The sequence below is a fragment of the Cottoperca gobio genome, chromosome 1 (assembly GCF_900634415.1).
Source record: "Cottoperca gobio chromosome 1, fCotGob3.1, whole genome shotgun sequence".
NCBI classification, from domain to species: Eukaryota; Metazoa; Chordata; class Actinopteri; order Perciformes; family Bovichtidae; genus Cottoperca; species Cottoperca gobio.
This window is the reverse complement of record NC_041355.1, coordinates 24,829,560-24,845,456: the sequence shown is the minus strand read 5'-3', so window position 1 is coordinate 24,845,456 and position 15,897 is coordinate 24,829,560. Positions and strand designations below refer to the sequence as shown.

The 15,897-nt window shown below is 40.5% G+C and overlaps 1 protein-coding gene across 1 annotated transcript in view; it reads left to right on the top strand.

Moving 5' to 3' along the window:
- Positions 1-2,902: 2,902 nt before the first annotated feature.
- The window catches only part of LOC115011941 (zinc finger protein 638-like), a 48,200-nt gene continuing 35,205 nt past the window's right edge, over positions 2,903-15,897 (top strand). Inside the window, 11 exon segments of the mRNA XM_029437246.1 lie at positions 2,903-3,029; positions 5,417-7,169; positions 10,327-10,388; positions 10,973-11,002; positions 11,493-11,683; positions 12,300-12,398; positions 12,830-12,987; positions 13,721-13,912; positions 14,374-14,472; positions 14,636-14,670; positions 14,766-14,809. Coding sequence (XP_029293106.1) covers positions 5,799-7,169; positions 10,327-10,388; positions 10,973-11,002; positions 11,493-11,683; positions 12,300-12,398; positions 12,830-12,987; positions 13,721-13,912; positions 14,374-14,472; positions 14,636-14,670; positions 14,766-14,809 — 2,281 coding nt within the window. The 5' untranslated portion in view covers positions 2,903-3,029; positions 5,417-5,798.

The window sequence follows — 15,897 nt, the reverse complement described above, 5'->3', positions numbered from 1 at the left end:
GAAACGTAGACTATATTTATTACGGAGTTTATGTCCGTACAGAGCCGCAACTTACCCACAGCAAGATCGTTTGCTACTGAGAGATACGCAAAATGCAAACTGTGAGGGCACCTTCGTCATGTGTTTCTTAAATTCATCACGTTTTCTCTCAAAACATCCTGAAGGTTTCCCAATGTAAACCTTGTGTTTACTCTCAACATGTGGCTTGAGCTTGGTGGGACTCATAGCATAAAACACAGTGTGGAATGGGATTCTCTTCATCGCCAGTCCAAAAAAAATCCAAATTTGATGTAGTTGCTGTGATATTTTCTCTTCACTTCAACGCTGGACTTTTCACGTTCAATCCGAGTTTCACAGCTTTCAGCCGGTTGTGGTTGGACGGCGAACCGCTTTCATGGGACTCAGTAACACACACAAAATCACTTGTCCCTGCGGCTGAAGCACTTGAAGCTGCTGAATCACCTGCATCAGGACGATGCACCTTCACTGTCGCGTCAGATTTTTTATTAAATTTTCTTTTAACTGACCCTGTCTACAGCCATCAATCCATCTTGTCAGTTGACCACGGCTCAAATTGACCATGCAGATAATTTATGACGCAAGATCGTAAAACAAACCTACATAGCTACGCTACATCTATGCTACACTCTAGTCTATACTAGTCATTTTTAAACAGTTGGACAAACACTTTAAACTTTTAATATATTAATATATTAATTTCAAATGTGACATTTTACCAATATACTCACGAACCACTAGCGGTCGTTCCACTCTTTGAGAAAGACTGCTGTAGGTGGTATAAAGTCATTTAAATCTGGTATAGATATGAAACCTTTCTGCTCATTTCTTTCAATTAATTGTTTGATTTAGGTATTGCCTTAACGTGGATGCTGAATTCCTTCAAACACCAATATCTCTAAATTGGCCTTTAGTATATATAACTAGAATGTGTGTTGGGTACAATGGTGGCAGCCCTGATATTGAACTCACAACTATCTGGTGTTCTGTTTGGAAGGTGTGTGTGTGTGTGTGTGTGTGTGTGTGTGTGTGTGTGTGTGTGTGTGTGTGTGTGTGTGAGTGAGAGAGAGTGAGTAAGAACACCATTTGAACCAATCTCAGGAAGCGTAACATTTATGTGTCATTTCATTGGTTTAAAAAGAGTTTTCTTTTCCTGTTTTGGTGACTGGTGAATTTGTAGCCTATTGCGCGTTTTCTACCACTGAATTGGATGAATTTACTGTTCATCAGACCCCAAATTAGAATAATTAGTTTGAACACACCCGTGACCCCTACAGGGGAGCCAGTTGCCCGAAAAAGAAGGGTTAGCAGCTCCTTGACACACATGTTGAAAAGCCAAGAAAAGGGTTTGCATAATATGTGACATTTATAGCACCACAACCAAATTAATTAACATTACTTTATCTCCCCAACAAGTATATCAACAGTTATAATGTAGGCCTAGCCATAGATTGTCATCCAACCAACAAATCTAGCACAAACGGGAGCTAAAAATCAGAATCAGAAGTCCTTTATTAGTCCCACAACGGGGATATAATTGCAGAAGTTATAAAAAGTGAATATTGCACATGGCAGTGATAGTTTCAAAACAATGGTGGAATAGTCTGTTCTTGGTGTGGTGGTCTACCAGGGGCCGGGGTGATTGTACAGTCTGACCGCTGCAGGAAGAAAGGACCTACGGTATTTCTCCATGTCGGGTGAAGCAGCCTGTCACTGAAGGAGCTGCACAGTGCAGACAAAGTGTCGTAGAGGTGGTGGGACATGTTGTCCAATAGAGGACAGCTTGGCCGTCATTCTCCTGTCTCCCACCACCTTCACAGTGTCCAGAGGGCTCCCCAGGACAGAGGTGGCGTTCTTCACCAGTCTGTTCAGTCTCTCCCTGTCAGCAGCCGAGATGTTGCTGCCCCAGCAGACCACTCCATAAAAAATAGCTGATGCCACCACAGAGTCAAATAAGGTCTTAAGAAGTTCCCCTTGCACTCCAAAAGACCTCAGTCTCCTCAGCAGATAAGGCAAGGCCCATTTCCCACATATTTATTTATTTATAACCTTTATTTTGCCAGGATATATCTCAATGAGATTAAAAATCTCAGGGTTAAGTACCTTGCTCAGGGGTACAATGGTGGCAGCCTGGTATTGAACTCCCGACCTTCTACTGTTTTGTTTATGTTAATTGTTTATGTCCTTCTTGTTAATGTGTTTTTCTTTAAAAAAAACTCCAAGGGCTTGTCTCTTGACGCGGGGTGCCGGCGTTATGAAGGCTTCGTTGCCTCATTTGCGAGCCTGTATATTATGCAGAGCGACACACCTGTAGCGATAAACACGTATTTTAAGTAGGACTCCTGATATTGTCTTTTAAATGCCTCCTCATTGGGTCTTTTCCCTTTTCCAAAAAAGCTCTTTAAAAACGTTTGTTTTCCACTCATTGTTGCTTGTGGGCTTCATTTTTTGAAGTAAAGTATCACTTGACTGAGACGAGCGTCTTGACATGTGACAAGAGAAACAGACGCAAATTAAAACCTCTTTCAAAATAAAATATTTTTTTATTCAATCTTTCTGACTCCAGGGGGTCGGCGGAGGTACTGCAAGGGGGATCGCGATTTGTAGATAAAGCAATTAATTACAAAAAAAGTCTAGAGAATACGCAAATTCAGCGATTTTGACTAAAAATGATCAACATTATTGGAATCATACATAAAATGCATGTAGGCCTATAGCACTGACCAGTGGACAAATATACATTTTTATTTTATTTTATTGTTATTTGTTTTTTTACTTTTCATGATGCCTCCCCTGACTGCACATCCCTGGTTGAAGAATAATCTGTGCTGTTTCTGTTCAATAGTTGTTCGTCAGATGACGGTTTTATTCTGGACAAACTCGGGCGGAAGTGTATTTTGTTGTTTCCGGTGGGGAAAAACAGCCTGATACGGGGTGAATGACAACGGGCTGAACTGGAATCAAGACTTTCCGTTAACAACAAAGACCGAGATACATCGAGTCATTGAAAGGTATTAATTGAATGTGTTATACAGTCGGAAAAGGTACGCGAGGACATTACATGTAACGGCACTGTTGATATGCTTTTTTCTTGGTAGCTAATGAAAGCTAGCTAGGTACGTGAACGTTAGGGAAAACACCCACAATGGCTGGTATGCGTGGGTCTAAGTAGGGTTACCCTGTATTTCCCTGTTTACATTATGAATCGTCCAAACAATTACCGCATTTATTCTACATATTATAAACCATTGAGTATGTGCATTTGGTGTATGGATTCTACAGACTGTACGTGTGCATTTAGCATTTCGTTTGTACAGTTACGAGTATTACTCCAAATATTATGTGTGTGTGGTTCAGAAACAACGAATACTCGGGATGTTACTTCACGGAGTTGTATCTGAATATTGAGCGTGGTAGTATACCGGTCTGAGTTGTACCAGAATACTGTTACAAACACGACCAAAAAACCACACGCGAAGGAGAAGAAATACAGAGTGAGGATAGGACATAACGGAAAGCCCTCAGGAGTTTCCCACAAACGAAACGTCAGTTTCCAAGCATTAGCTCTTGAACGCTGTCCAGTGCTGACGACCGCTTCTCCATTTCTGGGATTTAATTTAACTAACATCTCCACTTATTTTACAGAATGATATATTGACAATTCTGTAGTGTGCATCTACGTCCTTGGTGATGTAATGCTTAAATGAGTCACCCCTTGTGCCATATGTTGCATCAGAAATCAAATGTTTTAAACTATTACGTGTTGACCTTAAGTGTCTAACCAGTGACATAAAGTTTACAAACAGACCATTAATGCCCATATTCACATATACCATATTCAGACCATTAATGCACATGTCTTTCTGTTGGCATAGTGGAGATGGATGCTGTAGTTGCATTTATTCAACACATTAAACGCACTGAGCAGTCAGCACTGTTTATAACAAGAAGAAATGCTGAGGCTTGGATGTTGTTGCTTCAACTGCTTTTTTTTCTGTTGATTAATACAATTGTTTTGGACCTTGGGTATTTGGGTCATTTTCCTGATGGCTAATAATGTTACTGGACATTATTGAAATTGAAAGTGAAATGAAGTAGCTGTAAAAGGCATTGTAACCATGACTGATCAAACTTTTTTTATAAACCTGTAGCTTTACTTTCAGATCACAGTATATATTCATGCATCATCATGTTATCAACTTTAACACCTTTGCCCTCCTTTTTTGTCAACCTGCATGTGATATCTTCTTCAGTTAAATGCTGCTTTGCTTAACTTTCACTTAGCCTATTAACCTCCTTATCCAATATCTGGTGAGATGATGAGCAACAAAACCATCTCTTTGTCTCTTGAATATATATAGTTTGCCCAGCATGCAAGCTCACTTTTTTCTTAAAAGCGAATATTTGATTAAAGGTTGCTGGGTGTGGTCTGTTGAAAAGAACATGCCCTCAGAGACTAAAGAATGTTTTGGTATATTTATGACATGACACAGAACCGGGTGCCGGGGTAGACTATTATTTTATCACAGTTTATCTTGAGTGATACAGTTGCTAAAATAATATCTGTTTTAAAGGCAGTTTGTAGATCTTAGTAAAATGCAAAAAAGCAACCAGTCATCCTAAATTGGGCTCAGGTACAGGATATAGAAAGTAAGACCGGGTGGATACTTTGGATTTGGATGTCCAAAACAATTCATTGTAAGCCTATCTTCAGTGGACTTGCTCTTGTATTTAGGTCTTGCAAAGGGTTACATGTTGTTCAAGATGTTTAGTTAGTGCTCAATATTTTATTATTAAATTTGTATTGGCGTTTTGCAAAGAAAAGTAAACACTCACTAGCTGTGTGTTTATTTTGAATGTGTTTCAGGACATGGTAAGTGTGCTTTAGAATGTGTAGACATTGCAATGGTCTAATGTTAGCTGCAGGAATATTCAGGAAAAACTGCATTATGTGCTGTTAAAATTGTTTGAACATTTTGGTAAAGAGACATATGGCATGTTTGGACAAAATCCACTGTGTTGTAATGTTGAACATGCATTGTAGGCTAGCAAGTGTTTCTTCGGAAGCACGATTAAAAAAGCTTTAGGCTTCTTTGTAGTGTCCCCGCTGGTTAAATCCGTATTTGCTGTTTTGCTTTTTCATGGTTTACATTAATTCATTGTTGCATAATGTTGCTTTGCTTTCCCGTCCTGAAAGAAAAGCACAGCGGGACTACAGCGTAGAGATCTTGAAGCAATTTCTTAGAGCTTTGACACATTTCAAAGGAAAGAAAGAAACCGCAAACAAAATGAGGAAAAAAGTGCGTGTGAAAAAGGACTTCATCTGAAAGCTACTTTTGAAATGAGACATTAAAGCTTGTTCGTCTGTAATACTATATTTCTGCTTTCCACCTCACAGCCTCGCTGTGCAATCCGACAGTAATTTGCACCTTGCTCCTACCCTTCGTTTGGAGCCCGGTGCAACATTCTCCGTTGCCAACATCACCAGAGGGACCCATTTCATATTTGGACCTGTGGCTGTTGCTGCCGCCGCAGTGACAGCTCTCCGATTGGCTCAGATTGAGACACGGGTGCAAATTGCTCTCCAGCAGCTTGCCACTCGAGCAACCATTAGTGTTGGCAATCAGTGTCACAACAATAACAACGGATTTGCAGCGGTGTTACTTCCTCACCTGGCCCTCCTGAATCTTCTCAGTAGACGGCAGGTGTCAGCTGCTAGGTTCGACATAGACACAAACGGAAAAACCTACAGAAACACACAACAGAGTCTGTCTGCTGCCATGTACCACCACCACCACTCCCAGCAACAAGGGTCACAGCCCTTCTCTAATGGGCCCAGGCCGCCCCATCATCAGCCACCTCCAAATCAGCATCAGAATCGTTCTCCCTCTAACATGCTGTCAATGGATTTCCAGTTTCCTCGTCCCACCCAGCTCCCTGATGAGCTAGAGTCTGCCCTTGCTATCCGGGGTGCTAGGGACATGGATCATCGTCTCATTGACCACATGAACCGACCGAACCAACACCAGAACCAAGGATCAGGTTCTGGGATCAGTCAACATGGAAGCTACGGCTCTAACCCAATAACACTAACTTCTGATAATCAGCCTGGCCACCAGCAAGGAGTAGACTGGTCAAACTACCAACCTCCAACTAAACTGTTTGCCAGTCCTCCACCTAGTGCTAGCCACCAGTCCCAACGACATCAGGGGCCTCAACAGCAGCCACAGAGCAGCCATGCTGGACCAAGCATCCCAAGCTGGACTGCCCCTGTAAGTGGCTCTGCAGCACCCCAAGCACGCCACCTCCATGGTGGTGTTGGTGGTGGTGGGGATGGTCAGGCTTTGTATACACCAGAGAGTGCCGGGAGCATCTTGGCTAGCTTTGGACTTTCAAATGAGGACTTAGAAGTGCTGAGTCACTACCCTGATGATCAGCTAACCCCAGATACTTTACCGTTCATACTCCATGACATTCAGATCAACAAGTCCGGCAACCAGAAAACTGTAGCTTCCACATCCTCATCTTCGTTCTCACGCGGCATCCATGATATGCCACCTCCTCCTTCCCACTCTTCAACATTGGCACGTTCACGCTCACCAGAAGTGCCCAGCCTTCTTACTGTTACACAGACTGCAGGTAAAGTCATTGACTATGGTCATGCCAGTCGGGCAAAGGATGAAAATACTACCAGAGAGACTTTCAAAAGAGAGCCGCTCTCCAGTGAAAGGACAGTTAAAATGTACCCATCCTCGTCGTCTTCATCAGCTCCAAAGCTAGATAAAGTTGAAAGGCGGCAGGTTCGCTCGGAACACAGTGAATCAAGCAAGCACGGAGATCGGGACTATCGCAGGACGGGTAGTGATCATCGCAAGAGCAATCGGGCATCTGGGAGAGAATTTCCACAATCATCCAAATCTCGTAATCTGGACCAAGACTACAGGCGTGATGGACCCAAACCTAGACCTTCATCTGAAACCAAGAGCGAAGCTTCCTCGAGACAGTCACTCTCCTCTTCGTCTGGCTTAAAACCACACAGCAGCAGCAAGAAGTTACCTACCCCCACCATGATAAGTGATTTCTCAGCTGTGTCTCCAAAGGTGTATCCCCATACCTGCTCCCTGTGCCACACACAGTGTGATCAGGAAAAGGTGAGTGCCAACATGCCCTTGTACCAATGTCTGAAAGGAATAACCCCACATGTTTAATTTTAGTCTGCAACCTTTCTTCACCAGACAGTTGTCGAGATGACAGTGATTCTCATTCAAGTTGGGTTTTGCATGGTCTGTAATTACCATTAAAATAAGCAGGTACAGTTGCTCTAAATCAGGGGTATTCAACTAAAATTCTAAGAGATCCAGTTCGAGAAAATTTCCGCAAGCAAAGGTCCGGAACATCAAAAGGTCTAACATGCGTTATGAATTAGTGTGAGATATATTGAAGCAGCCGAGTAGCTGTATCAACGTCTGCATGCCATAAACAACTGACTGTCAAATCAAATAAAGAAAGTAAAATAAAAAAACATTTTGACAATATTTATTGTCACTTAACATTGAAAATAAATAAAATAGCTTTTTGTGTTGACCCAAAATCCAAGCACCTCTGAGGGAACATTCATGAGAAGGTTGTTGGGCAGTGAATGAATGAGTCAGGATCCTTCTGGATTCACCATATTGGGCTCTGAGATTTTCTGTGACCTCAGTTCAGACTTGAGTGTATGTTTGGTCAAAAATGTTGTTCACTTTTCTCTTCTTCGAGAGCGCCATGTGTAGTTATTTTTCTCTCCCTGTCTGTGGCTCACGTGTCTCTCCGTCTTCTCTCCTTGTATTGCTAACTTGTTATTCCGTCTGTCACGTGCCTCTCGCTTCTCATCTGTCTCTGTATTCAGAGTCGCAATGTTTGTCGCCTGGAATGCACAGATTTGATTGGCTCTCATGTAATTGGTCTGTGAGTTTCCTGAACCGCTAAACCAGTGCTGTAAAAACGAGAAAAGCTGCGCCAGTTAAAATAGAAACGCCCCGTCAAAATTGAAAATCCCTCAATAATGTATTGATAAGTCCAGGTCCGGATAGGTCTGGGTCCAGACTCGGACCTCAGATGAAGCACTGCTAATTACTGCTAAAATGGCAGCTCTAAAAACCCTTAAATTAACTTCTCATGTGTGTCTTGTTCTTAATGGAACAATTAATTAATTGTTCCATTAAGAACAAGTGTGATGTGGGGCGTGGTTTATTGGATTGACTGACACCAGAGGTGGGGGTTGCCATGTGCTCATTCTACCACAGCTCCCCCCAGGCTTGCTCCTCTTTGCCCTTAATAGGATGTTCTGACTTAAGTAACTGACAGAAACGTCGGTGAGCAGATAAACCAGTGGGTAATGTAACACACTACAGCCATGTTCAAAAGTCAACTGTCTGGTGAAGTAAAATAAGACTATAAACTGTAAAGGTGTCCCTAAAAAGGCCCAAAGAGCCCCTCCTGTTTTTGAGCCACCAAACGCTACCTCGACTGGTAAAGCCCAAGTAGTACAACTTTGGAACTTCTTTTAAAAAAATATATATTATATTTGCTCAACTATAGATTTCATGTGTAAATTACACTTTTTCACATAGCCACAAGAGATGTATATGCAGAGAAGGATGTTTTGCTCATTAAATGAATGAGATTAAGCAAACATAAATGAATCCAACATTAATATGACACCATATTTGTTAAGCACCAGAAAGGAAGTGTACAAAGAAGGAACTTACTCATTTTTATTCCTGGAAAACCTTGTGTCATTAATTACCTCCAGTAGGTGTAAGGTTAAAATTCCAACCACATCAAAAATGTTTAAAAATTCCTGGCCCTTTTTTTTAAAATGCTGTTTTCTAATATTCTATTGACTTCCTGGGTTTTAACTTCCCCCAATATATAGTATAGTATATATAAATTGGCAGTGAGACTCGCTGTCTCATATGTTGTTTTAAGTGTAACGTTTAAGAATTCAGGTTATCTTTTATAAAGGACAGTTAACTTCAAAAGTTATTGAACATTTATACTTAAGCTGCATGTCTATGTTTATGTGTCTTTAATGGACAGATGTCTTCGAGATACAATAATTAATAATTTCTTAACGGTTCATTTAAAAAAGTTGGTATACATTGATCAAAGCATAATAGAAATATATTTATTTTAATCAACAGTAATAACTGTTCTCTGAGAGTCCAGTGCTCTGGTCTCTGGCTTTGGAGTTTTTTCTCAAATGGTGTTGTTATTGACTATGATAATAACTACGTTTTAAAATGGCTTGTACTTTGCTTCAGTGTTGTAACAGTAATTACTTGTAGTCGGGTGTGACTGTCTTATTTTTCAAGTATGCCAAGTGTGGACTTTTTGAAGATTTGGTACATGGACAAAAGCAATTTAATGTTTTTTTCTTTCCAGCTTAATTTCCTGAAAAATATATATATTTTTCTAAATAAAGGTTTCCCCTAAATCTACAAAAATGTGATTAGCAAAATAACAAGGGTTGTAGCCTGACGAATAATTAGTCCCTTAATCATCCATCAGATGCATGTAGTGCTCTTCTAGAATGTGACGAGGTCTTTGCCTAATGTATGTAAGGTTCTACAAGGTATTTAGATTTCCAACTTTATTTTTGGTTTATTTTAATTATTGATGACTTGTTAAACTTGTTTACCAGAGGGAATTTAGTTTCTTTCATTTTTAACTAAAATGTTGTACGCAATAGGCTGTGACAGGAATTGCATATAGCATAGGTAACAGATTGGTGTAATGATAATTAGTTCTCTTCAGACCCTGGAACATAACTTAGTAAGTTAACAAAACAACATTTGCTACAAGAAGACTAAAAACAATTAGTTTGGTTTTCTGCCAGTGATATGTAGCGTCAATGGTGAAGAATGATAGTCACACTGAAGACAATGGAAAGTAGAATGGATACAGAACATGTCTACACATGACACGATTGATAGCCAGCAGAAAAACAAAACGATGCTCAGTCTTGCAGATGGCAGTTGTAAAATCATTTTAACATGAATATGAGATCAAAGAACTGCGGCTCAACTTTCAGTTAAGGTTTTCACACCATGTTAAAACACATGGTGACACAAGGGAACAACGATCACCTTGAGCTTTTGTCTCTCTACTTAAGTGTGTTGCACTGTAGATAACAGGAGTTATCTGGTTTCTTAGATTTAGCTCATTTTGTTTATTTTCATACACGTGAATATAGCTGTGTGGAGGATTCTTTATATTGGTGTCTGATTGTGATCTCTTCCTCTGCCATTTGTCGTTTTTCTTCAGAACTGGGTTGACCATATTAACACCGTCAACCACACTGCCGCATGCAGAGACCTGCGCAACAAGTGAGGACATTTCTAATGTGCTGGTGGAACCGTGCATTAACCAGTATATCTTTACTATTATGTAATATTTACCTAGATAAGTATTCTGCATTTAGTTTTGGATGAACAGTGCAAAGTCATGTTTGATAGCAATGAAACAAACACATGGAAACACAGCCCAGATATGCTTTCGGTTCGTTAAGTACTGATGGCTAATGTGTTGGCAAACAGTTGTCTGCTTGCACATCCAGGAGAGACGGACAAAGTGAAGTTGTGTTTACAGGTAGCACTTAAGTTCATATTAACGTGCCTTTTCGCTGGTTTAGTCACCATACCCTGAGAGAGATTTCCTGGGCCTTTAGCTTCATAAGCCACACATTTACTTAAGCTCTCTAAAGTAGTTTACGCTGGGCTTGCTTTTGGAGAGACCTCTGGATAGATCTGCAGAATAGGTACTTAATTCTGAGGGGGCATGGAACTATAAGCAACCATCAGACTTATTGCTTAAATAGTACAGCTTTGTGTTGATGCATACAATTGAATTTGGTAATTCTTTTCAAATACACGGGTGAAATGAACGAATGTTTGTGTGTGTGTCTCTGAAGGTACCCTGACTGGAAACCAAATCTACCACGGTCAGTTGGACTCTTGTTCTTATGTTTCCAATAATCTGTTTTTAGCTGTGACCGGCAGCCAGTGGGAGTCAGTCCCACACATTTCAAATAAAAGGCTTTGCATATTCAGCCAATCTGACACATCTTTCTGTGTTGTTGTTTATCCATTTGAAAATAGTTCTATTTATTTTAGATATCTTCTATAGAATTTGACTATGTAGAGTGTGAAAGTATAGTTAGTGTCCATATTTTAGAACCTAAAAAAACAAACTGATGAATAAGCTTCTTAAATGTTCCTGTTTCAACACAATTTTTCTCGCTACCTAATATTATTTCTGCATATGTGCACTTGAATACACAACAAGTTGTTTTCACAACTGTTTTAAATCTTAACCAGTTGCTTAGTCAGCACAAAACAAAAGACTGATCTAGTTGGATGTAGGCCTTTGGCTTGATACTTGTCACAATCTTCACCAGTTATGTCTGTTGATGAATGTTGTCTTTAATCCAGTCGGAGCGGACGATACGGCAGCCGGGCTCTGTGGGATCCAAAAGATCACTCTCCATCCCATTCTGTGTCTCCATCCCTCTCTTGTTCTCCCACCCCAAGTCCTCCTCAAGGCAATCAGAGGGTGGGCCCCCATAGACCGCACACAGGGCCTTACTCTCCTCACCATCAACCTCGCCACCAACACTACACAGGTAGACCGCTTGCTAGAGAGTGGCACAATGAATGCCAATGATGTTAATAACATGACATGAATCATTTGGGTTTTAACATTGTTAAATATTAGCTCTTAATGTTAGAAATAAAAGAAGGGATTTTGTGATATTGGTCTATTCTGTGGATTTAGAAAGGTCTTTGTTGGCTTTATTATCTCTGATTTCCCATCCATTGTTCATTGTACGCCTTGGTACTGAAGACACATCAGATGTATAAAAAAAAATAGCATCATTGTGTTCTTTTAAAACAGTGATATAGTTTTGTAATGCACATTGTGATCGTTAAATAGCCCAATGGTTCATATAAATAGGCAGTTTACTAAATAGTTCAACATACTTTATTGCTTCCTTTATTCTGGGGATGAAGAGAGGTTATCCTCAACAGATTTATATGGGCCTTCCTCTCCACGGATACTACACACAAATAAGATTTGGTGCAGGTTATAATAAATAATTATCTAGTTCTCAAACATAGCAAAATGTGACTGACATTACTAATTTCAATGCAGGGTTACTGTCTGCACTGTGCTTTATTGGGCATTGGACTTGGTAACTTGTGACTGAGTACTCAACCATCTTCATCTGCTATCCTCAGAACACAGCCATCGGTTGGAGAACAGTCCCTCTCGCTCACATCAAATCTCCCCATTCTCCAGAGGGCATTGGCCTGAGAAGAGAGACAGGGAATCATCAGGTAAGTCATTGTGTATGATATGATATATATTTAAAGAGTATTTGTTGGCATTTTGAGTTTATTTGAGAGCTGATGGTGAAGGGAGACAGGAAACATGGAGAGAAGGAGGGGCTTGACATGCAACAAGGTTCCCAGTCAGTGATGTGGCATGCAATATTTGGTGCATCCCATTTATGTGTTTGCAAATGTAAACAACCTATCCTGGGTTCATAAAACCTGTACAAGCCTTTATCCCAGATTTGAACTCTTCAGGGTGAAATAGAAATGTTCATATCGTCCACACAAGCGTTAAATGACATTTGCTGTCTTTACCTTTTTTAAATGCAGGTTTTTCAGTTGAATTCATCTATAATTATCAATTGAATTATTCTATTTGAATATTTCTTTTTGCACCCCTGTCCTCCTTCCTCTGATTCATGGCGTGTCTACAGGGGGTTCCTCTCGCAGTGGTGTGAAGCGTCCATACGATGACACCAGCAGACACCCGTTTGCCTCTAAGGCGGGTCAAAGCTCCAAATATGGACCATTACAGTCTTTCAACAAAACGGTCAAGAGCGGGGCGAAACCTGGAACAAAGGCGACTAAGACGGCAAGTGCCAAGACTGCAGGGGCTGTGGGTGTTCTTCCACATAAGTTGTGCAAAGCTTGACATAGATGTTGACTGTTTTGGACCAAACTCGGCCACAATGTCACAGCTAATTGTGTGGATGAGAAGGAGGGGTAGATCATACAGACGTGTTTGAGTGAGTTGTCAGGACTACACGGTGTATACAATAGTTTTATGTTCTATCTAAACAAGCACTTTTACACCTAAATATGCGTTTAAAATGAACACAACCACAAAAACACCTGCTAGTGTGTCTTAAATCAACTTCATATAATGACTTAGTGCAGTTAAATGACTGATTCATTGGTTAAAGTGGAATATTGACTGACGCGTGTTATGATAAACTATCATTAGACTATTACTAATATGGGTATTGTATAGCCAGTTACAATTTGACGTTATCATAATGCTGCTGAATATTTGAAATGAGTACATTAGACACAAGCTTTTACACTATTTTAGGTGTTACCAATATGAACTCAAGTATTTGTTATTTAGTGAAGCTTACGGATGCTAGAAATAATTTAGTTCTAGTGGCTTGTACCACCATCAAGTTGATACTGAATTATTCCAATTTTACAAGTATTTTCATTGTAAATAAAAATGTAGAGTTTAGTACTTGATCATAGCAGTTAAACCTTTCATTGGTTTGCTTCTGGTTGTCTCAAAATGGATTTCTCTTAAAAACATGCTTTTTTTTTACTCTGGCTTCTAGTCTGCCAAGCTTCCACCAGCCAAGAAGAAGAATACAGACTGGTCTTTTGCAGATCGTCTGGTTTATCTGACTGGGATCCCAAAAGATGCGTCTGAGCAGGAAGTTATTGACCTGGTAGGGTCCTTTGGCAAGATCAACAATGTGACCCTCATGCCAGGCTCAGAGGAAGAGAGCAATAAGGAAGGACAAAAGGTGCTATTTAAGTGTAAAAATAATTGATTAATTTTGCAAGAAATTTGACTTTTAAGTTTTGTTTTTAAGATTTAAGAAAGTAACTAAACCTGAAGGAGGGCATGCAATCCAAAAGTTGTGTTCATTTATTTATTGCTTAAAGGTAATAAACTTTTATATAGCAATAGTACAAATAACACTAAGAGTAATTAAGTTTTACTCATTTAGTGAATATTACAACAAACGGAAAAACATGCAAGCAAAAGCAGTGATATTCAATTTGGAAATTTCTTTTAAAAAGGTGATGTTTATTTTCTGTGTTGTATCAAAATTATTCAAATCTAAATGTTCAATACGAACGCGGCTTCCAAGAAAGACCTGCAAATAGTCTCTTCTTCAGTCCTAAAGAAATGTCGTGGACATGGTAGGCTATAAACATTTCCTGGTTCACTTTATAACTATGTCACCCTCCCCTGTTGCAGGCATCAGTATGCATGATGAAGGTTGAATGCGCCCAGGCTCTGGCTAACTCCACAAATCTCTCCATTAGAGACCAACAAATCACTTCTTCAAAAGCCAAGGTACCTTTCAGAAAATAAGGCATGGGGACAGGGTAAAGCACCTAATATTAAGGCTACGTCCTTACTGGGAAACTGGGTTCAAGCCTTTTTTTGGACCACATGTATGTAGTCTCATACACTGTACACTTTCAGTAAACACATTTTGTTTATATATTTGTTTTAGAAACCTGAAGCAGGATACTCTTCTGAAGCTAACAGGTTTGTCCTTTTTAACCCTGTATGTTATACACTTACCCGACCAATTACAAAACTGCTCTGGTTGCATTTAACTATTAATATTTCTGTCTTCACAGCAAACTTGCTCCAGGACAGGACAGTTGTGCTGGACAAGACTCTGGTAGGAAAACAAGAAACTGGGAGTCAATATCCACCAATGAAATAAGTCAGGGCTAATCTATCATTGTATCAATTTATAATGGCTATATCTTAACTACACTTTATTAGTTAAATTAAAAGCTGCCAGACACTGTCCTCCCCCCACTGCGCCATGAGATCCTGTCTGTGAATAGAGACAACTCTGGAGGAGGCCAATACCCACTAAAGAGAGTAGGGACACAGCTCTCACTTTGGTCATATAAGGGCCAAATGCCTCTTAGCAACGGCCCCAGATACACCATATTCCCGCAGTAGTCTACCCCCCTAAGGACTCCCTGGGGGACACGGCCGTTTGTCTTCTCCAAGTCCACAAAACATATTTACATTGGGCTGAAACTGAGGGCTGACAATCGGTTGAAGCCTCCTTTCCATTATACCTTCACTGGAAAGCTGAGCGGTGTGATGCCCCAATAAGGAAGCACCTTTTGGTCCCATTTAAACAATAAATAATAATAATTGGGAACTACCACTCTGTTGGGTCTGCCACTCCACAGGCACTGTCCCCAACCTCCACACAACACGGAAGAGGCACATCAGCAAAGGGCAGCAGTAGCTCAGTCTGCAGGGACTTGACTTGTACGATTCATGTCCCTGCACTGACCAAGTAAGGAGTAACTCCGCTGGCTGAGATGCCCTCAAGCAAGGCACCGAACCTCTAACTGCTCAGGGAGCTGTGCTGCGGCGACCAATCATTCTGACTTCTCTTGACACTGATGCATGTGCTTGCACGTGTTAATCAAGAAAAATAACAACAGAATGACAATCAATTTCACCAATGGGACAAATAAAGTACATTATTATTGGTAAGACAGTCTAACAATATCCAGAGCCTTCAGCATCTCAGGGCAAATCTCATCCACACCTGACACCTCCTCAAAGTCTTTAAACTCTGCCTTCTCCACTGAGGGACGTGTTGGTCGGCTTCAGATGTTCCCCTATGGGCTCTTTCCACCGCTAGATAATATCCCTAGTCTGGGTGAGCCACGTCCTGCTTTCTACTTCCTTGAGGCCAACCAAAAGCCCTTCTCCATGACCTCTCTGAACTCCTCT